Source organism: Coffea arabica, chromosome 1e (assembly GCF_036785885.1).
Source record: "Coffea arabica cultivar ET-39 chromosome 1e, Coffea Arabica ET-39 HiFi, whole genome shotgun sequence".
NCBI classification, from domain to species: domain Eukaryota; kingdom Viridiplantae; phylum Streptophyta; class Magnoliopsida; order Gentianales; family Rubiaceae; genus Coffea; species Coffea arabica.
The window spans coordinates 4,986,855-5,010,139 of NC_092311.1; the positions used below are offsets into that span (position 1 = coordinate 4,986,855).

At 34.5% G+C, this 23,285-nt stretch overlaps 1 protein-coding gene and 1 pseudogene across 1 annotated transcript; both read right to left on the bottom strand.

Annotated features, from left to right (window-relative positions):
• Positions 1–17: 17 nt before the first annotated feature.
• Positions 18–4,366, bottom strand: LOC113688228 (beta-amyrin 6-beta-monooxygenase-like). Its single transcript, XM_072068389.1, has 5 exons — positions 4,296–4,366; positions 3,188–3,399; positions 1,576–1,802; positions 906–983; positions 18–47 (listed from the first exon to the last, which is right to left on the bottom strand). The coding sequence occupies exons 1-5, from the start codon at positions 4,364–4,366 to the stop codon at positions 18–20; spliced, it is 618 nt and encodes a 205-aa protein (XP_071924490.1).
• An 8,846-nt stretch (positions 4,367–13,212) lies between these two features.
• On the bottom strand, positions 13,213–23,165 carry LOC113688235 (bifunctional pinoresinol-lariciresinol reductase-like; annotated as a pseudogene).
• Positions 23,166–23,285: the final 120 nt, after the last annotated feature.

Below are 23,285 nucleotides of genomic sequence, written 5' to 3' on the forward strand. Positions count from 1 at the left end.
GTATCGTAGCCAGCAGATCACTTTCCATCCTTTAGGTATTTTGTAACCTGTAAGAGTTTCATCAGTTTTTAATTAGCAGAAGGAGATAAGCTGTATGCTCCAAAGAATGCAAAGTTTACCCTTCTGAAAGAAATTTATAGAATCACTTATTCCTTTTATTTGATAAACTAAATGAATTTAAAAAAAAAACAAAGAAATTTACTTTTACCTTTGTACTCAAAATCCTTTTTAGCTGTTCGGAAAAGAAATGGTGAAATATGGGCCGGTCTTACTGTTTCTTCCACAACCTGCTTGCAAGTCACTCCCCGAAATATGAGTAAATTAAGACGATCAAGGCAATAGTCACTAGCAGCGAATTATGTCCTCAATGTACAATCACATCATCCACTATGTGGTCAAATAAGGATAAAATTTTTTTTACATTATCATTATATATACTAGCAAGTGAAGATGCATGTATATGTTGGCCCTCAGGGCTTTGGTCTGGTGGTAATAGCCTAATTAGGTGAGTACCACTGCTAAGGATCGAATCCCCAGTGAAACAACTTACACGGTTTGGGCAGGTTGGTATGGTGATTCAGGATGCCACACGTAGTTATATGACAAAAAAAAAGAAGAAGATGCATGTATATGTGCAAAATTGTATATTGAAATTCAAATTTTATATACGTATCATGTATTTAGAGCTAATGATGTATTCACTATCATGATACGAAAGATTAAACTATATGATAAATAGTTGAACTGGATTTACTAAAATTTTTCCGATATGGCAAGATGCTTCAGCACAACAACCAATGTATCGAACAAAAATGATGAGTTGCACAAAAAGATACACAGGTAATTTAATAGTTTAATAGCATTGGTTTTTCGAGTTTAGTCATATAATCTTTGAATTGATATACCTTATTTGTGTACTGCAAGTTTACAATGTCATCGCGAGAGATGAAATCACCATTCCTACCAAGATTCTTGTGCTCCTCCTGCAGTTAATTTGTTTTACAATCGTGAAGATGACAAACTTAATCAAGAATAACTGAAGAAATCTGATTTTCAATGTCATAAATTAGCTTGTGTTGGGAAACCATACCTGTAGTTAGAGCTGTTAAGTCAATCGAGTAGCTCGAAAGCTCGTTAGAGCTCGATTCGTAAAGGTTCGAGCTCGACTCGTTAATTTTGGTTAACGAGTCGAGCTCGAGCTCGAAACATGCTCGTTTAGTTAACGAGCCGAGTAAGCTCGACTCGTTTGATACTCGAGTAGCTCATTAGAGCTCGTTAGTGAAGGGCATATTTGTCATTTTAGAAATCAAAATTATAAAAATTAAAAATTATAGATTTTTATTAAGGTTAATTTGCACGAGCTCGAGCTCAAGTTCGTGAAGCTCGACTCGTTTGTGATAAACGAGTCGAGCTTGAGCTCGAGCTCGAGCCACATGTACATTTAACGAGTCGAGTTCGAACACATTTTAAAGCTCGTTTTCCTAACGAGCTCAAGTAGAGCTCGGCTCGAATTAAACTCGAGTCGAGCTCGGCAGCCAAATACTCGGCTCGACTCGGCTCGATTAACAGCTCTACCTGTAGTCTTTTAAGTACATTTGGGTACTTTGCGAGATAATACACAGCCCACATAATTGAAAGGGAAGTAGATTCATAGCCAGCAATTATGAGGCCTACGATGTTGTCGAGCACCTCTGTATCTTGAAGTTGCTTACCATCGTCATCTTTTAGATGCAAGAGTTGATCCAACAAATCATACTCAGCTCTTGCAGCATCCCCTTCACACTTTCTCTTGTTTATTACATCTGTAAAAAAATGTTTTGGCTTTCTGAATTAATGAGGGGATCCATCGATCAACGGCCTTGTTTATGTAGAATTGGGTTTCTAAGTCTAGCTCACACAAGGAAATATGAAAAGCTATGGACTTCCCAAGAGTGAAATTACTCAAGCGCTAAGGGTTAATTGCAAAAAACTCCCTTCAAGTTAGGGGTAACGGTCAACTACCATTAGTTAAAATTTCCATTTGAGAATATGGTATAGAATTCACTGGAGGGACTAATCTACAGTCTTCTTGTGTATTTTTATTTTCAATTTTTTTATATTACCGCTTTCAGTTTTCTTTTGCCTACTAAAATTAATTTATTCTTTTTCAAATCACTCACACACTCATTCTTTTATTTTTATTTTTGCTTATATTAGAGGTGGTTTGCTATTTTTCATTTTTAGTAATTGCTTCATCATATGATTCTCTAATTGCTTAATCTGTCAAAGTTGCAAACTATAATTAACAATTGTGTTACTATGGAATAATTAATACCGGTAATTTTGTATTCAGATTTCACTCACTATGATTCGTCTTCAAACACTCAAAAAGACAATAAATTAATTTTTCTCTGAGTTTTGTGTTCGTTCAATCTCTTTTGGTTTCTTTCTCTGGGTTTGAAAATATATACAACTTTGAATTTGAAGTACACATAGTCACGTGATTAAATTAGGGAAGGACTAAATTCACACCCAAACATAATAAATCCACATCCTATATATTTGTTAGACATTTGATACCTTTGACTTTAAGCATTAATCAAAACTTTTTATAGTAATATCTTTTCTAAAGAAAAAAAAATTCACCCCCAATCTTTATATGAGTTTTATATACAGATTCCCATTTCTTGTTTATTTTGTTAAGAGCCCTTTTAACACTTACACATAACCAAAAGATGAATACTAATATGAAGTCAATATGAATATAAATTCCACCTTGAAAAATGCTTAGACTTTGATTTTATGAAATTGAAATATGTTGATATTCCTATTTACATCATTATTAGTAACTAAAAATCTTTTGATTGCTAAATTAAATTATAAATTATAAATTAATATTATGCATTTGTACAATATTCAAAGATAATGCAAACATTTGTTTTTCCTCTTTTTTGCTATATAAATATATGTTTCTCAAAATTATAAAAGCATCAAATAAATTTAAAATTTAAAAGGTAAGGCTATATTTGTCCAATGAATATAGTACAAGGTGTGGATTTATTCCCATTAAATGATTCAAATAGGCTTCTTAGCTTCTTATATGCATCAGGCTATATCTGTCCTTTATTGAATACGACTACTCTTCCTTCTTTGGACCATTGTTGCAGGGCTGCAACTATTCCTGGTTAGACCATAATGGCTATCCTACGGAGGGCATCAGGTTGATTGAGGGCCTTTACAACCAAGCCTCTAATGCTTGTATGTGATGATCCTTCAATGGCGATGAGGAATTTGTTGCCTGTAATTTTAGTGCCAGGCCAACCCATTGCAAAGACTTGATCCGACTGAAGGATAGATTTGTTAGCTGATGGAGAGCATGCAATTATAGAGGTGAACCGAACAGATGGGTTTTGTACAATCCTTCTCCATCACCATATCTGAGTAGATGATTGGTTATAAAGTAACATGTTAACTAAAATTAACTCTACTCAAAAGCTGATGGAATGGATTTTGGTTTTGATTGTGAAGTCTTTCTGATTTACTTTTTAAACCAATAACTAATCTGCAGACCGCCGATTAGAAAAATGTCGATTCAATTCCCAAGTTAACGAGAACTTGCAGATTAGAGATGATGACGTGATGACAATGGCAATTTATTCAAATAGAAGAAGAAGATACAAGCTAGCTTGAGGTGAAAAAGTATTTGACAAAATGTTAAAACCAACCGTCAATGCCCAAAAACTCAAGGATGTGTTTATCGATTGGTCATTCTTCAGAAAATCTCTCTATACTAAAATTTGTTTTTTAACCAACTTTTTATCTCACATACAACACAAAAAAAGGCTACAACATTATTAAAAAAGAAATTCAAATCATCTTCGATCAAAACAGACTTGTAACTTTTTTAGATATTGACTGTTAGTTTTAGCATAAGAATTAGCACTTCTACACTACAACAAAGTACAAAGTATAGGCTTTGAAACCATAAGGTCATATGTTTGAAGAAAAGAAAAAAAAAAGACATATCCTATTGCACACCATCTGTGGTAATACTGATTATTCACGATAAAATGGACATCTCTTTGATTGCTATTTATCAACACATCCATTTCTTGTGTTCAAATATATAGAGATATAAAGTGGATTTGTTTCAGTTCATTTGAAATCTTAATCAATTCAATTGCTTCATTGGTTAAGGATTACGTAAAACAAGAAAGTTTACAACAACAGAAGGAATTGGGGTAAAAAAAAAAATGTCAAAGGTTTAGGGGTTAAATGTCAAATTGTTTTTAAAAGTTTTTCTATTGTCATCCTACGATATCCCTCTGTTCTTCTTCTCTGCTGACTGGGGTGCAACACCGACAACATCATCTCCAGCAGCCGCCATGCTTGAGCTCTCAATCTCGTGCACAAAATTTTCAGTACACCATATTTTTTGGGCCCTCAAACCGCAAACGAGAAAAATCAAATTGAACTCCGATAATTTTTTTTGGGGGGTCATTTTTTTTAAAACAGCAAAATCAATTTACCACCGTTCTTCACTCCATATGAATGGTTTGGAAAAGACATTGATGTCCGATTAGGAAGGATTTGAAATATCACCAAATTTGAATGAACTTCAATTTAATTATTTTTAAGTCCGAAAGTTCGTCCATTTAATGATTTAATTGGTCAATTTCAAATCTCTATCGCTTCGATGTAACACATCAAATCCATATCCACCCAAGCCCATCGATCAAAACAGACCTAAAAGAATGTTGCAAAAGGATTTAAAATATCAAGTTGAAAAAACTATGACAGGCAAACGTGTAAATTTGGGCCTATGCATTTGGTAGCACGTTCATTAGCTTTGCAAACAAAATCAATAAATAAAATGGAACAATAATTATTTAACACTCAAGCGTGGAAAACGAAACTTACTTGTTTCTTTTATTGTTAATGAAATCATCAGGTCTGACAAGTGTCGAGCCTGTGTAATAATAAATACCTACTCGAGAAAAATAAATTTTCTGTGTATAGTAGTGAGTAGGGTCGAATCCACAGGGATTGGAAAAAATTTGATTCCTTTCAAGTTCGGGACACGGGGGGATTTTTATCAGAAATAAACTAAAAATAATTAAACAATTTAACTAAAAATAATTAAATAATTTAACAAAAAAAATAATTAATTAATTAATACAATTGTAAATAGCAATTAAATAAATGATAAATAAATTCTAGCCAAGGATATAACTACGCAGACACAGTCCATTCATCCGATCATTGATGCACAGGGGTTCACTTAATTTAATTAATAGGCTAGTTATAGCCGCCGATAAACTCTAACGACCAGCTTTTCCTTAATTTATTGATAACCAAGGTACGACCGTTGATTACTCCTAACCAGGAAATACTCCTAGGTACGACCGTAGGAATTAATTTCCTAATTGCATTAAAAACTAGAAAAGCCTAACCCAAATTAATAACACGCTACGAGGGTTATTTAAATCAGATTGCATGTCCCCCTAGTATGTGAAAATACTAGTTGTCACTAATATTAACCAACTAAACAATTACGGATTTAATTGATTAATTTGACAAGAGATTAATAAGTCAAATTGCACATCGGTCCCTTGATATCCAATTAACAAAATAATCCCATGGAAATTAAAATAGAAAACATGCAAATATTAATAAATTAAGGAACACGTAAAATTAATTAGATCTCACAGATATTTGGGACTGCGTCTTCGCATTGATCCTTGACTAGAGGAGAAAATTAGCCACGCCTCATAAGAAAATCTTCACACAATTCAATTGAATTTAAAAACATCATCTTTCTTCGATAATTGAGAGAGTGAATAACAAAGCTCTCGGAAGAGAATAAGAAAATTGCACACTAGAATTCAACAAACCAAAACAACTCCCTATTCTCTCCTCTGGAACATCCCTCGGAGAGAAAACTAAAAAGTCCTCTATCCTCCTACGGAGCTTATTTTGAGAGAAAACTCCAAAACTAAAAACTTCTCTTCCCAGACGGAAGAGAAGAAGAAAAACTGACTCTCGAAATGTGCGGCTCTCCCACGAAAAAAAACAAGCCAATTCGAAACTTCACTCCACGCTCACAAAAGAAAACATTCCTTCCCTACCTAATCAACTCCACCGAAAACAAAAGCAAAGCCAACTATGGTTTGTCGGTTTCCTTTGACCAAGTGCACACGTTCACAAATAAGAGAGCAAACCAAAAATGTGTCTTTACACAATGGTCAAGTCTTCGCGGTCCCCACCTAATTGAGATGTTGGCCAGCCAAATGCAATTCAATTCCTTTTCATTATAGAAAGAAATGGACGTTGGTTTACACCATGCATATGGGCCAATTGTATAGAGTTTCACAATAATCTTCTCAAGAAGGTTTCTGCTCCACTTTCTGAAAGTATATCCAAATACCAAATATAAATATATATTGACAATTAAAGCAATATTTGGCAAGGATAAAGAGGAGAATTAACAATAAAATTACTAACAATTAACACCCTATCAAGGTCGTTTAACAACCCTAAAATACCAAAGAAAGTGAAGCATTTCTCCGACAAGTGGAAACCCCATGTTGCCAGCAGGAAGCTTTGTGTCCCAACCGGAACACCGGAATTTAACCGGTAGAACGAAGCAGAGATAACTCCACCACCACATCGCCCACCCCACCACTGGTACAATTCTGACCAGCACTGCTATCCACGTTCCTGAGGTTATTTCCATCTTGGTGGCTTGTGTTTCTAACAGTTTAGTTGCAAATATGGATCAACTCCCTGTAGCCTTATATATAGCTCGCAGTCAAGAGTAGACCTATGTTTTCAGAACTGGATCGAATAACGACTCGGTCGAGCTCAAGGGTCAGGGGTCAATGGGTTCAACCGGATTCGATAGGGGTTCAACCGGATGATGTCATAAATAAAATATATTTAAAAATTAAAATATTATATGTAAAATACTTAATAACATGTTAATATTAATAAAGGTATATTCATATATATTTGATGTTTCAAATATATTTAATAAGAAAATATAAATAAATTAGAGCAATCAAGTAGTAATTTATATTATTTAATAAGCATTAACAAGTTTAGAATTAAAATTATGGACTTAATTAAAAAATAACACCAAACTTTAAGACAACATTTATAAAGTATGAAATATTTGAGGTATGTTAATAATTTTTAACAACTTAAGGATCAAAACATCATATTAAAAATATTCTGACCTTTCAAAAAAAGTAAAAAAAAAAAAAAGACCGGGTTCATTTTTCCGGTCAAACCCGAGTTTTGACCTGGTTTGATCGAGTTTTTTATTTTTCGGTTTTGAGGATTAACTCGGACCGGCCAAATGGCCGTGGCCGGTTCAACCGGTCCGGTCCGGTCCGAGTTTAAAAACAGAGGAGTAGACTAATGATTTTTCTCGCCGCTTTGTTTAAGTGCAGAAATAGTTTATTCACATTCAAGTGAATGGAATTGTGAGCGGCATTGTCATCTTTTGATCAGTGAAAGCAGCCTCGCACTAATTAATCTGAATTCTATAGAAAAGTGACACCAGCTAAAAAAAATCAACCCACGTGAACCTGTTCGGTGGACATTTGCCATTTGGTAGTGCAAGAAAATTAGGGACGAATTATTGTTTCACTAGAATTGTTGTGTCGGCATATAGATATTGGTCACTTGATGCTTTCAGTCACACTCATCATGTCAAGTCGAGTGACGGGTTCTAACCAACACTTTAAATTTTAACCTATTTTTTCATTCGTTGCAAGTATACAGGTTGTGGATCGTAATATTAGGGAGTAAGGATCGATTCCACGAGAATTACTTTCAACTACTAAAACTTTTAGCTCACTCTATTTTCTAAATTAATTAATTTTTAACTAAATAAAATAACCATAATGTTAAAACAATGGAACAAAAAGGATTTACTTTTGAAAAAGGAAAAAAGACTGCAATTTCCATCAAAATTCATTGAAGGAGTTCACACAAAGGTGCAAAACTTCATCTAAGGAGTTTGAAAGGGCATCTTTTGAGAATACTGACCTCAAGTTTCGATTGAAAAACGGGGGTGGCGGATGATAAGTGTATATTTTACGTATTTTTAATGTGTTTTATTAGTTAGTTTTGGTGTAATTTATTTACTTTTATAACTAATTAACTATGATTTTAGTGAAAATATGCATTTTGTGGTTTAAAGTATAAAAATTGCATTGCTATGGATTTTTATGGTAAAAACTTCATGTTTTTATAGATTTAAGGATTCAATCATCAAATGGAGTGATTCGAGAAGATAATTGGATGATTGATGATGATTTGAAGTGATAAAAAGAAAATATGAAGTCCAAAACATTCAAAGGATGAAATGCAAGTTTTCAAGTTTTGACACCTTGTGATATTTCAACTATATCTTGAGTTACAAGCATTGGATTGAGGTGATTCTTGAACCATTTTGAAGTAAGAGATAGATATACATTTGGCATGAAGATATCGAAATCCAGTTCAGTCATTTTCTATGTCATAAAATCGAAATATAGAAGTGCATTTTCTATGGTCGAAGCTGAAACAAGGTTCTGACCAGTTGAGGGTATTTTGGTTATTTGTTGGTACACAGAGCTCCAAATTGGATGATTCTTAATGCATTGGAAAGCTGACTTAAAGAGCTACAACTTTCATGTTTTACACAAGAGGTAGTTCAGCCTTCATCATTGAGAAAATATTAGTTGAAATTGGACAAAAAACGGAGCAAGGATGAATTCTACCTAAAAAGTACAAACTTGCACAAGCAATACGTGGGTAGGCAATAAGTGACCTAAGGTCGCATTTTCAAGTTGTGAATTCTTCATTTTCTACTACAACTTGCTTTGCAACTTGTTCTTTGTTCAAACAACCTTTCCAGCTCATCTACAACTCAGAATTTCGGCTATATCTGACCAAGAAGAGTGTGAAAACTTGGAGAACAACTCTTGATGAGTTAAAAAGCCAATTTTGCCAACCAAAAAACAACTCACCTTGAGCTTGAATCTCTCTATAAATAGCAGCCTTTGGAGGACATTTTGACAACTTTGGAAGGCTAGAGAAACTCACAAAAAATGTAGTCTTCACTAGTTTTTCTTAGTTCATTAGTTAAAGTAGTATAGTACAGGTAGCATAGTTTATCCATCTTGTATTTGTAGTTAGATTTGGATGAAAATTGAGCAACAAAGATAGCGAGTTTGAAGCTCATGTGACAAGGGTGACTTCTCTCCTATCACTTTCTCTTTTGTATTTGATTTCATGTTTAACTATAATACAAGTTTGGTGTTTGTTTTCATATTCTGCTAAAGTTTATGCCTAGAGTATAGATGAACTTGCTATATCTTGTTAATACTGTTTACTTGGTTATTTGATGATATTATTTTGAACAAGATCTGTATTACTTTTGCTCTTTTTATCATAATTAACCGGCCATTAATTATGATAATCTTAAGATGTTAAGTTTGCAATAAGAATTGGAGTTTAACACTAGTTCAATGAAGTGATAAACCTAAGGAGTACACTTACGAAAGTAGAGGTGCACCTATATGGCTTTAGTGACTTGTTTCATATAATTTTATAAAAGAAATGAACTTTAGTTAATTCATAACCATGAGAGTAGATATAATTTAATTATAAGTATAGTTGATTCACTACGAGAGTAGGTTTCACATACATTAGGAAATTACGACATGACTAGCCAAGATAATAATATTCACTTAACTAGTAACTTCATTTACAAGAGTAGTAAGGAATTCCATACCTCTAGGAGCTTTCTAATGTTAATTTTATCACTTTTACTTCATGCTTATAGTCTAAATAAAAAAAGAGTTCGAAATCACCGATAATTGAAAATCTTTCCTATGGGTTCGACCCTTAATACCCTATACTTGCTCTCGACTCGTATATTTGCGAAAAATCGCATGTGGGGTATTTAGGATTTATAAATGTAAATTTTGATTATGGATGAGTTAATTGATATATGTATACTCTGTGCTCGTCAGTGGATCTTAGTAGGTTGCTAAGAGAGTTTGAGGAAATTGACAATATTGCGAATCAGCTTAGGGACGAAATTGCAACTACCACTGAGACCTTGGAGGTTTCTTAAAACAAAGTATTTGAACCGAAGACATTAATGAAGGATCTTGAAGCCAGGGAACTCAGGTCCAATAGGCTAGTGTTCTTAAGATCCTTCAATCCTCTACTTTAGCTCACTTTATTATCTAAACTAATCAAGAATTTTAACTGAGTAAAATAACCACAATGTTAAATCAATGCAAGAAAAATTAACAACTTGAAGAAACTCAACTAACCACAAATATTTTAGGGTATAGAATTCACTAAATGCACCTAACTCTGGATGAAATGTCAATCATCACTAATGCACTTGTCTTGCCAAAGATGCATTTTACTCAAATCATCAGAACTGGCTCTCGCCAATGAACCAAATCTAGTCAACATTATAGTTTCCCTACTTTCATGGTGAAATTACAAGTGTGAAAACTTAATCTAGATCTAGAAATGCCAAAAATATCCACCTTAGTGTACCACTACTTTCGTATGCCTACTCCTTAGATTCCGCCTATTTCATTTCCATCATTATCAACTACTTTCATAGATTAACAACTCTCATGGCTTACAAATGGTGATTAAACATTCACAAGTGTTAAAGTAAGAATAAATGAACTAGTAAGTATAAGACATTGCAATAATCAACTTTTTTCAACTATAATCAAGGTACAAATAGTTTCATCTATTCCTAGAACAAGAAAATTTAGCTAGATATAGTAGATTTAACAATAAAACTCGTATCTTCAATGTGACTAATCATTAATGAAACAACAAAGAGGGTAAAGAGGAAGAAATGCTCATTCAAGTGAAGAAATAAAACCTCTGAGTTTCATCATCGTCGATGCCATCAAAATTACATTGTTACACCAAGAGTTCTTCAAGTTCTTCAAGAGAAATATAAACTAGATCTAAAACTACACTAAGCTAAGTTAGAGAAGAAAAATAAAAAAATGTTGTTCTTCTTGTCAAGAGCTGATCTCTCACTCCAACAATTTGTTTCTTCCTTAATAAGAGTCAAGAAAGAAGCTCCTAGAACCATCGAAAGTTTTTACAAGTTGTCCATTTATGTCTTGTTAAAGATGAAAAAGAAAAAAATATGTAAGTTGGCAACTTGCAATCATCTTCTAATCCCTCAAGGGATTCTTTTAGGGATTATGCAGAGCATGTAATTCTTTGCTTTTCTCTTTGAAGTTAACATTCTGTCCATAATCTCTTGCAAAATCCGTTGAGTAACCCTTGAGGGTTCTTGTCTCTTCTTCTTCTTTTGAAGTTTCATCCTTGAATTGCACCACCTTTTTCAGACATTATTGTGACTTCTCAAGTTTCTAATCCTCACTTTGTTAGTTCACTATTTCACTTCCAATTGAGTTTGATCATTTTCCCTACAAAAACAAAGAAATTTTGCAAGTAAAATGACAAAATCACAACTAATTCATTTATCAATTCAATGTGCAAATTAAAGACAAAAATGAATAACTTATACGAATTAACCTTACAAATTGACTCAAAAACAATATGAAATACCTTCAAAAAGATTACAAAATTAGCCATTGTCATCAAGTATGTCAACTGAGGGCCTGGTATCATGTATGCTTTTACTATTTAGGGTATTTGTTATGGGTACACTTAGGTACCCTATTGTAACTTTTTTTTTGTCTTTTAACTTTTTTACTTGAACCACTTTTGATCCACATGCTTTAATTTGGGAAAATGTAATCCACCAATTTTATTTGTGAATCAATTCAGTACCTTTGAAACTGCACCATTTAGACTAATAATTTTAGCCGTCGCTACCCGTCAAATCAATGTGAACATTGGCAAACATGAGCTACCCACAAAGAAAACTGGAGGACGGTTATGATCTTGAGGTGTGAAAATGATCGTTATTCTTAAAGTTTTATTTGTCCCACTACAAAAGTAATTTCCTTCCGGGCTAAGCCAGCTAATTTCTCAGAATATACGTCAAAAAAAGAAAAGTCCAACAAATATAGCTCTGACGCGGGTGTGGTACAAAATTATAGCCGCCATGCCTAGTCACAGCAAGTTTTTTTTAAGGGCAGCAGGCTACCGTGCACAATCAACACCGTAGCCAATGGAGTTTTTTTTTTTAAAGGCAGTTGGCTGACGTGCTGCCTGTGCACGATAGCTAGGGAGAATAGAAAAAAAAAAAAAAAAAAAAAAAAAAAAAAAAAAAGGAATCGTTCAGTCAAAGGCACCAAGCCTTGACAGGTGAAGCATCTCAAATTTCCCAGAGCTTCTGCTCTCAGAAAAATCTGATTGGCAAAACAGCCTAGCACTACTGCTACCACTAGTATTGAGTTAGCTCATTTTTTCGATAAGCCCGCTTATCTGAAGGTTGTGATGATGATTTTAACTTTTAAAGCAAGTGGGTCAGCGGCAACCCGGATGGCAAATGTGACGGGGAGGAGGAGAGATGAGGCGTTTGAGGGGATCCATCCATCTTTCTGGGGTTGGGTCTCTCTCTGTTTTCTATTTCAATGTTTTCCTCACATCATTGCAACTGGTTTTGCAGCCATGACAGTGTCATTTTCTCTTTCTGATGCTTTTAATTGTAGCCGTGGCCCGTGAGTTGGTCTGAAATGGAACTTGTGAGGCCCCGTTTACCTTTCTGTCACCAATGTTCTGTGTTCTCTAGGCTGCAATGATGATTTTTCTTAGTTGTGATTTGGGCATGGATGAAATCGTGGACTCGTATCTTGGTGGTGCAGCCCTGATGGCATGTGAGATGAAAAGACTTTAAAGATGGGTTCTTTCTTCTCTTTCATGCAACTGGGTTTGTGCAGCTATGGCTGCGTCTTTCCTTTCTTTCTAAAAAACTCCACTGGCTACCGTGCTGACTACGTACTGTAGCCCTTTAAAAAAAAAAACTTACCACCATGCTGACTAGGCAGACAGTTATAATTTTGTACCACTCCCATGTCAGAGCTACATTTGGCAAACTTTTCTTTTTTTTGACATATATTCTGAGAAATTAGCCGGCTAAGCCAAACTACCACCAACATACAACAAAATAGAGAAATTACCCAAAAAAGATTTAGAGAAAATAGACAGTAAAATATATAATTTCTCACGAAGAATGATAATGTAAATAACACTTTACCCTCCTAAACTATAGGGTTAGTCATACATTGCCTCCAGACTATACTTTGCCTCCACGAATGAAAAAATGTGCACTTCCCCCCTATCCTAGTAAATGTTAGGCCCTCGAAACATATGAAAAATTTTCTTCCAGCTTTTGCGCATGGTACTGTATTCACACTTTGTTCCTCCCTTCAGCCTAATAAAAAAACGTGCTCTTCGCTTTAATAATTGGCAACTCTATATATAATATATTGAACCAATAAGAAAGTTATGATATAATTTTAATATTTAAAACTAACACACTTTATGCTAAAATATTATTGATGAAAAGTTTCATATAGTTTCATATATATAGTTCTTCAAAAATAAACTTTCTATAACATTTCTCTACAATGTAATTTTGTAAGTTTTTTCTTCAAGACAGAATTAAAACCAGTTATAGTTAAGAATGTGCTATAATCATATGCCATAATATCCTTTAAAATATTTAAAATTAACTCTAAAATCATTAAACTCAAAGAATTAGAAAAATGAATTATGTAAGAGTTTAATCAATTTGATATTAACATAAAATGTTGACAAAACACTATCAATAAAAAATTTAAAAGCACTTGTCAAAAACTAAACATCAAAAGATAGTGTTCGATATAAGTTTAAACAAAAAAAAAAACAGTTATGTGCTTTTACTTAATCAACCTAAAAGATATAGATATGTTTTTAAATTACGATATTTGCTCCAAGAGTAAGAAATTGTATTTGTACTTCATTGATATCAAATTCATTAAAATTTTACATAACTCAATTTTTTTTTTTTGAGGTTAAAGTTTGAAAGTTTATTTTATACATTTCAAAAGATATTATGGCACATGACATTATTTATAGTACATTTTTTACTATGGAAGTTTTTAATTCTATCTTGAAGAAAACATACAAAAATACATTGCAAGAAAATGTTAATAGTAAAGTGATTATATACAAAGTTTATTTTAAAGAACTATATATATATATATATATGGTATTTTTCATCAGTAATATTTTGGTCTAAAGTATGTTAGTTTTAAGTATTATAATTATATTATAACTTTCTTATCAGTTCAATTTACAATATACAAACTTGCAAATTATTAAAGCAAAGTGTACATTTTTTTTTTGTTCAAGGCAGCAAAGTGTGAATAATATTAAGGGCAAAGTTGAAAGCAAAATTTTCACATATTTTGAGGATCTAACATTAACTAGGATAGAGAGGTAAAGCGTATACTTTTTTGGATTAGGGAACAAAGTGGAACTGCCCTATAGTTCAGGGGCAAAGTGTTATTCACCCTTTATTTTATAAACAAAAGAAGTTCCACTGAATCGGCACTTTATGACCTGACATCATGACCTCAGTGTAGAGGCATCTTTTCCCTAAGAAATTAATCAACTTTTAGACAAAGAAAGGTGCCAAATGAGTACGTTGTAAAGGATTCAGTTTTGATTCCAATGATCATTGAACTGGCCGCTGAGCCTGTACAATATGGTTCATTGTAAAGGCAAAAATGATACACAAATAGCTAAATTCGTTTTCAGAGCCCGATTGAGAGTAATTTGCAAGAGACTAAAATATTGCGAGTGAATAAACAATCAGCATCTTTAAGCTTCCACCCTTGCATCATCATCCGCTTTTGGGATTTTCAATGGAACAATTGATACACCAAAAAAGCTGACTGAAAAGTAATTTAGAGGCAACTAAAATAAATGCACCATTTGATTCACAGTCGGATTGTTATTAAACTACTTTTGGAGTACACTATCTACATTAAATTATTTGCGCAAGTGCTTGTAAAACCAATGTTTTAAAACCGGACCGTTAATTGAACCGGTGAAGTAAAAGGGTCGAGATTCAACCGGTCAGACCGGTTCAACCTTGGTTCAATGAATTTTTTTAAAAATAATTTATATAAATATATATATGCACAAAATAAGACATGTAATGGACTAATTTAATACTTTACATGATGAAAAGTTTACTATTTTTGAATAACTTGAATTTTTAAAAATAAATTATTTATTTTGAATTATCATCAATAAATTAAAAATAAAGATGTTTGATTAAAAAGGGAGTGACAAAAGAAAAGAGGATAGAGAGAGAGAGAGAGAGAGAGTTGAAGATTAAAAAGAAAGAGTCATGAGAAGATGAGATTTTGTAAGAAAAATGGAAAAAAGAAATATGAGTGTTTGTTTTATAAAAATAAATTATAAAAAAAAATTAATAAGATGTGATAGTGCAACGGTTACTATATTGGTCTTATATTATAAAGGTCACGAGTTCGAATCTTGAAAGCTACATTTAAAAAAAAAAAAAAAGAGGAAAACTCGAAAACCGGAAAAAACCGGTTCAATCCGGTTTCGACGGTACCGGTTTCGACGGTTTCACGGTTGGACCAGTTTTTGACCGGTTTTCTAGCATGGTCAATCCTAACATAGAATCAGACCGGTGCCATGGCCGGTTCGCAGTTCAACCGATCGAACTGACCGGTCCGGTCCGATTTTCAAAACATTGTGTAAAACGTGTATCATATTTGCTGTTTTTTTTTAGGTCTACAAGTAGCTATTACATTAGAATTGCACTATTTGTGCCATTCACATGTACATCAACTTGAGATAATTTCAAGAACCTCCCTTGAGATTTTTCACGATTGCGATCTCCTCCTTTAAGGTTTAAAGAATACGCTAACCTCCTTTGGTATTAAGAATGAACTATAATAACCGTCACATAAACTAGAAATCCTAAGTAAAAAAAAGGACCTTTAAAGAGAAAAAAAAATGGGAAACCTTTCTCGCTAGCCCCTCGTTTTTTAAAAACTCTAACCTTATCTTATCAGGTATAATAGATTCCATTTTGAGTGGCTTTTGCTCCACTATACGAAGTGCCGACCAACAAGTAGGAATGCATTTGTCAAGAGGAGTCTCTTCGAAAATAACATAGCAAAGGAAAAATGAAAAAACCAAATCTCAAGAACTAGAAATAGGCACCTCCAAAACATGGCTCAAATTTTTTCTCAAAAAATCACCTTTAGATTTTTTACCAAATGGATAAACATGACATTTGACTTCTTTTGGCAACTAATTATTTACAGAAATCATACTGGGGCAATCTAGGATATTTGTTGTTTTTTTTTTTCATACACCGCCAATTACCAAGGATATTTTTTATCGACTACTACTTCCTTGGATAAATTATGGCATAATTTCCTAAGGCATGTGAAATCTATTTTTGCTAGTGACTAAGTTTTATCTATAACTACTATACCTACTTTTGTAGTTATGAAGCTAACTATAGGTTCTTTTATTTCTAGGAAATAACATGGAATAAATTAAAAAGCCATAAAAGTGTATCTCTACTTCTGTAAGTGTACTTTTTATATTTAGTACTTTTTGAACTAACATTAAATCACAACATTCATTGATAATCTAACACCTTCAGATAATCATAATTAATGGTCAGTTAATCTTTTTTTTTTAAGTATAAACAGGATGACTCGAACCCGAAACCTCTTGCTTACATTCCCTCCCCCCGTACCACCCAACCCATCCCTCCCCCCCCTAATGGCCAGTTAATCATAATTAATATAACTCAATAACCTGTTCAAGATAATAGCATTAAATAACTTAGAAAATATCACATAATAATAAAAGATAATTCATCCAAAACCCAAGGCATTAAACTTGCAATTCATAAAGCAAATGCAAACAAGATCCGAACTTGTATATTAACTAAACATAGAAATCAAATGCAAAAATAAAGAGTTGAAAAGAAAAAACTGTTGTCATTTGAGTTTCCAGCCTCTCCTTCTTCATCCTTGTCGAACTAAATATACAAGAGCAGATGTACTAATTCATCTTCATCTACATAAATTGCTGCAACCAAACGAACAAATAAATTAAGGGAGTTAGACTGAACAGAGGAAATGGTATCTCAGTAAAAAAGAATAAGAGATCAGATTGACAGGATATATGAAATGGCCATCTATTACAAATTTGTCTTCATTCTTGTGGTGATAAAATAATAATGATCCCTACATTAAGGACCAAAATTGATATGAGAAAAAAATGAACTAAACAAAGATTTTTTTGTTTGGATAGGGTATTATTTGGAATAATTACTGTAGCACTTTTTGTGATGTGATGTATGTGAGATAAAAAGGTGGTTGGGAATATAAAGAGGTGGATTGGAAAATGTGTTTCTGATGCAAGCGAAATATTATTTGGGATAAGTTCACTATTCAAACAACTTACCAAGTTTTTTTTTGCAGGGACATTAATCAGATGATTGCGAAGTTCCTGTTTCGATTCTCAAACTCTTCTTCTTTCCCCTTTTGTGACTATTGTCTAAGATCCAATTTAGCTTTTGGTTAAGTGTTATACCATTTTGGTTGCCATCTCCAAGGAGTACAGAATCCCTTGATGGAAGAATTATACCAGGTTGACAAAGACTTCCAACAAAGTATCCTGCAAAGCAATTGGCGGGCACATACGTGAACGGAATCCCAGATTCTTCAACAGCTTTTCTTACTACCATTCTACCATCAAACGTGGCACTTCCTGGTCCCATAGCATCACCCATTCTTGCAATATCAGTTCCAAACTCAGATGACAAGAATCTCTGCATTTAATTTCGCACATATTAAGAAGTAAATAAACTAGGATTAGACTTCTGCCTGGCAATAGATTACATATCTTGACATTTCCAGCCTCTTTGATGGCCTTGACAAGCTCGAGCTGAAGTAAAATATGGTGGGATCGAATATGAACCCCAGAAATTGCACAGGTAATGATGAAGATTCCCAACAATTATGGCTTGATTGTGTTGAAGATTGCCAAAATTATGACTTGATTGTCCCAAAATTATGGCTTAATTATAGTCTATTATCGCTCTTTACCTTGTACAATTGTATTTTGTATCTAGCTAGAATTGTAACTTAGTTCATAGCTCTAGTTTAGGCAAGTTTTGTATTATAAATTCATTCTCAAGCATTGTACAGAGATTATGGAAATCATAATACAAGAAAATCTCCTTAAGTCTGATTGTCATTTTTACATGGTATCAGAGCAAGTCTGATACTAATCTTTTCCAAGGTTTCCCTCATCATGTCAATAGCAAATTGCTCCAGTCAAGAAACTCTCTCGATGATGAACCTTTTTCAAGATCCAACATCACCATATTTTCTCACATCGGCTGATTACACTAATTCTTCCCTTGTGGCCGTGCTGCTTGATGGAGATAACTATCAGAGATGGAGAAGGGCAATGTTGAACGTGCTTCGGGCTAAAAACATGCTTGGATTCATAAATGGAGTTTTGAAGAAACCAACAGACAACCCTCAAGAAGCACTCGCTTGGAGCAAGTGCCATGGTCTGGTAATTTCTTGGTTGACTAACTCCATCAATCCGATTTTGTATGATTCTATTGTCTACCATGAAACTGCTCTTGATCTGTGGAAAGATTTAGAAGAAAGGTTTGGACATTCAAATGAACCACGCATTCATGAACTCCGTCATGAGAGTGCGGCAATGACCCAAGGAGCAACCAGCGTGTCATCTTTCTTTACCCGCCTAAAAGGTGCATGGGATGAACTTAATTCTCATATGACAATTCCGAAGTGTACCTGTGATGCAGCAATGGCATGGCAGGCTGAGAGAGATAAAGAAAAAGTTCATCAATTCCTTATGGGTTTGAACGACAGTTTTAAAACACTTCATTCTCAGATCTTGGCTATGGAGCCTCTCCCCATCTTGAATAGAATCTATTCAATGGTTGTAACAAAGGAGAGAGTTGAGTATCACTCAGCCCAAAGAGATGGAATCAGCTGATACCTTGGCTGTTCAAAATCAACCCAATGTTATTGCTGGCCATTTTCAACCCAATACTCCTGCCAACCGTAGCAAAGGAAATCGACGAAGGCCCCGATGCGATCATTGTCATAAAAATGGACACACGATAGATCATTGTTGGGAACTGATTGGGTATCCAACCAATTGGTAGTCAAAAGGGAAGACTAAGACTAATCTCACTACTGCCAACCTTTGTCGAGAGGAAACTTCCTTTGACTATAAGCAGCAAGGACTCAACGAAGTGCCATCGCAGCCACCAGTTTTCACCCTAGAGCAGTATCAACAGATTTTGAATCTTTTGAGTCATGAAAAGAATCCTGGTTTGGCTAATTTTGCAGGTAGTAAGCACTCCTCTCTTAATTGTGTTGAAACATCCTCCTGGCTTTTAGATTCAGGTGCAACTGACCATTTTTCCAATCAGAAAAGTTCCTTGCAGGATCTCCATCCAATACCCAATAAACCTATTTACCTTGCAGATGGAACCATAAGAAATATTAATGAAGAAGAAGCCTATAGTTTTTCAAATCAACTTAAGATTTCTAAAGTACTATTTGCTCCAGATTTTCAGTGTAACCTCTTTTCTGTTAGCAAACTGACTCGAGAACATAATTGTTCTATTTCTTTTTTTCCCTAACTTTTGCCTTATGCAAGACCTTTTCTCGAAGAAGCTGATTGGAGCGGGTAGGCAACGAGGTGGACTGTATTATCTTCAAAAGGGTAATCATCAACATGCGACGTATGCAGCTACAAGTTCAATGGAATTGTGGCATCAACGTCTTGGTCATCCCTCTCAGGATCGTTTTTTAAACATTCCCAGTTTATCCCATTTACAATTTAAGAGTGATTGTCTTATTTGCCCAAGAGTGAAAGGCTCAAGACATCCCTTTGGTCCTAGTAATAAAAGATCTACATTTGTTTTTTATTTGGTGCATATAGATGTTTGGGGTCTATATCACACACGATCGTCAAGTGGTGTACATTACTTTGTTACCATTGTCGATGATTTTTCTAGATCTGTGTAGACTTTTTTAATGAAACATAAAAGCGATGTTTCACAAATTTTTGTGAACTTTTATAATTTTGTTTTGACACAATTTGGTGCTAAAATAAAAGTTGTTCGAAGTGACAATGCTCATGAATTAGTTGAAGAGACTTTAAAATCCTTTTACAATGAAAAAGGAATTTTTAATCAAACTTCTTGTGCCAGTACTCCACAACAGAATGGCATTGTGGAGAGAAAACATAGAGATATTTTAAATATCACTCGAGCACTACACTTCCAAGCCTATTTGCCCTTAAAGTTTTGGGGAGAATGTGTTCTTACTGCAACATATCTTATTAATCGACTTTCCACTAGAGCTTTAGGCCATAAAACCCCTCATGAGCTTTTGTTTAATAAAACACCATCCTATGATCACTTGCGTGTTTTTGGTTGTCTTTATTTTGCCATCAATCCAATGCATTCAAAGGATAAATTTCAACCTAAAACCCGTACTTGTGTGTTTGTTGGGTATCTTTCAGGACAAAAGGGGTACAAAGTTTATGACTTGGAAACACAAAAGTTTTTTGTATCCCGTGATGTGAATTTTTATGAGAATATTTTTCCTTTCCAAAACCTTCATCTGAGTTTTTTAAGGAAAAACCTTTGCCTCAAACAACTCAATTTCCTGAGTTAAATGAGTTTTTTCATGAATTACCTGTTGAGTCTTTTAATTCCCCTAGTAATCCCAACGATTCTCTTGAACTGCCTAGTTTTACACCAAGTACAGAAAATGACCAACTCCATGGAACTTCACAAAATCGCCGTCCACCAGCCTACTTGAAGGATTATCATTACAGTCTTCCTGGTGGGCCAACTCACTCCAACTCTATTTCCTCAACCAAACAATATCCTATCTCTTCATATATTACTGATCTTGCCTTTTCACCACAGCATCAAACCTTTCTTGTAGCAACATTAGCCGATCAGGAGCCTTCATCTTACTCAGAGGCTCAAAATAATGCAAAATGGGTATCTGCTATAAAGGAAGAATTAGCTGCTCTAGAGGCAAATCATACATGGGACCTTCAACCTCTACCAGATAGGAAACGACCTATTGGATGTCGTTGGGTCTATAAGATGAAGCATAAATTTGATGGGTCAGTAGAACGTTACAAAGCTAGGCTTGTAGCCAAGGGCTATACACAAATTGAGGGGTTAGACTACAAAGAAACTTTTTCTCCAGTAGCAAAATTAACCACTATTCAATGTTTACTTGCTATTGCAGCATCTAAGCAGTGGGAATTACATCAGCTGGATGTCTATAATGCCTTTCTCCATGGTGACCTCCATGAGGAGATCTATATGTTTCCACCACCCGAATACCTTCAACTAGGAGATACTCGCGTTTGTCGTCTCAATAAATCTCTCTATGGGCTCAAACAAGCTTCAAGAGAATGGTTTTTTAAAATTATCATCAGCCCTTAAGACCTACGGCTTTGTACAATCCCGATCCGATTCATCCTTATTTACTTGGTAGTCTAACAATATGTTTCTTGCCGTCCTAGTGTATGTTGATGACATGGTTATTGCAGGGAATGACTCAGCTCAGTGTAGCCGTCTGAAACCATTTCTGGCAACCCAATTCCATCTCAAAGATCTTGGACGTCTCAAGTATTTTCTTGGTCTTGAAGTAGCTCACAGTCCAAAGGGCATTTTTCTTAGTCAACAAAAGTATGCTCTGGATATTCTTGCTGATGCAAGGTTGTTAGATGTCAAACCGAGCACAACGCCCATGCAACAGCAGCACCATTTGGGAACATCTATCAGTTCCTCACTTCATGATCCTACTCCTTTTTGACGTCTAATTGGTCGATTGCTCTATCTAACAATCACTCGACCTGACATCCCCTACGCAGTTAATTTCTTGAGTCAATTCATGCAGACGCCCACTACAGAGCACCAACAAAGCTGCCTTTCGAATCCTGCGATACATTAAGGGTGTCCCAGGCCAAGGGTTATTCTTTCCTCGAGAGAATAGTTTCCAGTTACAAGGGTATTCTGATGTAGATTGGGGAGCCTGCCCTATCACTCGAAGGTCAACAATAGGATACTTTATGACACTTGGTGATGCGCCTATTTCTTGGAAAACCAAGAAGCAGCCCACCATGAGTCGATCTTCGGCAGAAGCAGAGTATAGAGCCATGGCTTCCGCTGCCAGTGAACTATTTGGTTACGTATGTTGTTACGTGACTTTATAGTTGATCACTCTCAACCGATGCAGTTGTTCTGTGATAATCAAGCTGCTATGCATATTGCTTCTAATCCGGTTTATCATGAAAGAACAAAACATATTGAAATTGATTGTCATTTTGTCCGAGAACACATTGAATCAAAGGCAATTGAGATAGCCTACATTCCTTTGGTGATTCAACCAGCAGATATCTTTACTAAAGCCTTGAGTGATGATCAGTTCCATCGATTACTATCCAAGTTGGGTGTTTCATCCTTACACACGCCAACTTGAGGGGGGCTGTTGAAGATTCCCAACAATTATGGCTTGATTGTGTTGAAGATTGCCAAAATTATGACTTGATTGTCCCAAAATTATGGCTTAATCATAGTCTATTATTGCTCTTTACCTTGTACAATTGTATTTTGTATCTAGCTAGAATTGTAGCTTAGTTCATAGCTCTAGTTTAGGCAAGTTTTGTATTATAAATTCATTCTCAAGCATTGTACAGAGATTATGGAAATCATAATACAAGATAATCTCCTTAAGTCTGATTGTCATTTTTACAGGTAACAACGTCCACGCATCAAGTTCACAGCATGAACCAGGCATTGATAATCGTTAAAAGAACCAGGGACAAGGTGGGCACCTTATGCCTTAAAGGACAGCAGCATTTTGGATTTTCTCAATATCAACACCTATCTCTGGACGATGAAGAATGTAGGTTTCATGGCCTTGCTCTAAACTTGCCTTTGCCAGCCTCTTCCCCAAGTATCCTGTTCCCCTAATAATCAGCAACTTGCTGTTCATGGCCTCTATATATATTTTGTACTCAATATGTTCTTAATAATCTTCCTTTTTTAAAACAAATATGTATATTTTATTAATTGAGAAAAGAAAATAAAATATAAGAGGGGGACCAAACCTGACCTCTGATACACAAATATAAAAATAAATTACTTGATACTCTTAATAATCTTCCTTTATTTATTAATTAAATCAATAGTTGGTTGTCTAATTACAAAA

Bases quoted from the DNA above. Each gene is read 5' to 3' on its own strand.
- LOC113688228 (XM_072068389.1), bottom strand. From the start codon at position 4,366: ATGGCGGCTGCTGGAGATGATGTTGTCGGTGTTGCACCCCAGTCAGCA. The intron at 984-1,575 runs GTAGAGCTGTTA...AATTAACTGCAG, and splicing joins ATGTACTTAAAAGACTACAG to GAGGAGCACAAGAATCTTGG. The intron at 48-905 runs GTATATCAATTC...AAACTCTTACAG, and splicing joins ACTTGCAGTACACAAATAAG to GTTACAAAATACCTAAAGGA.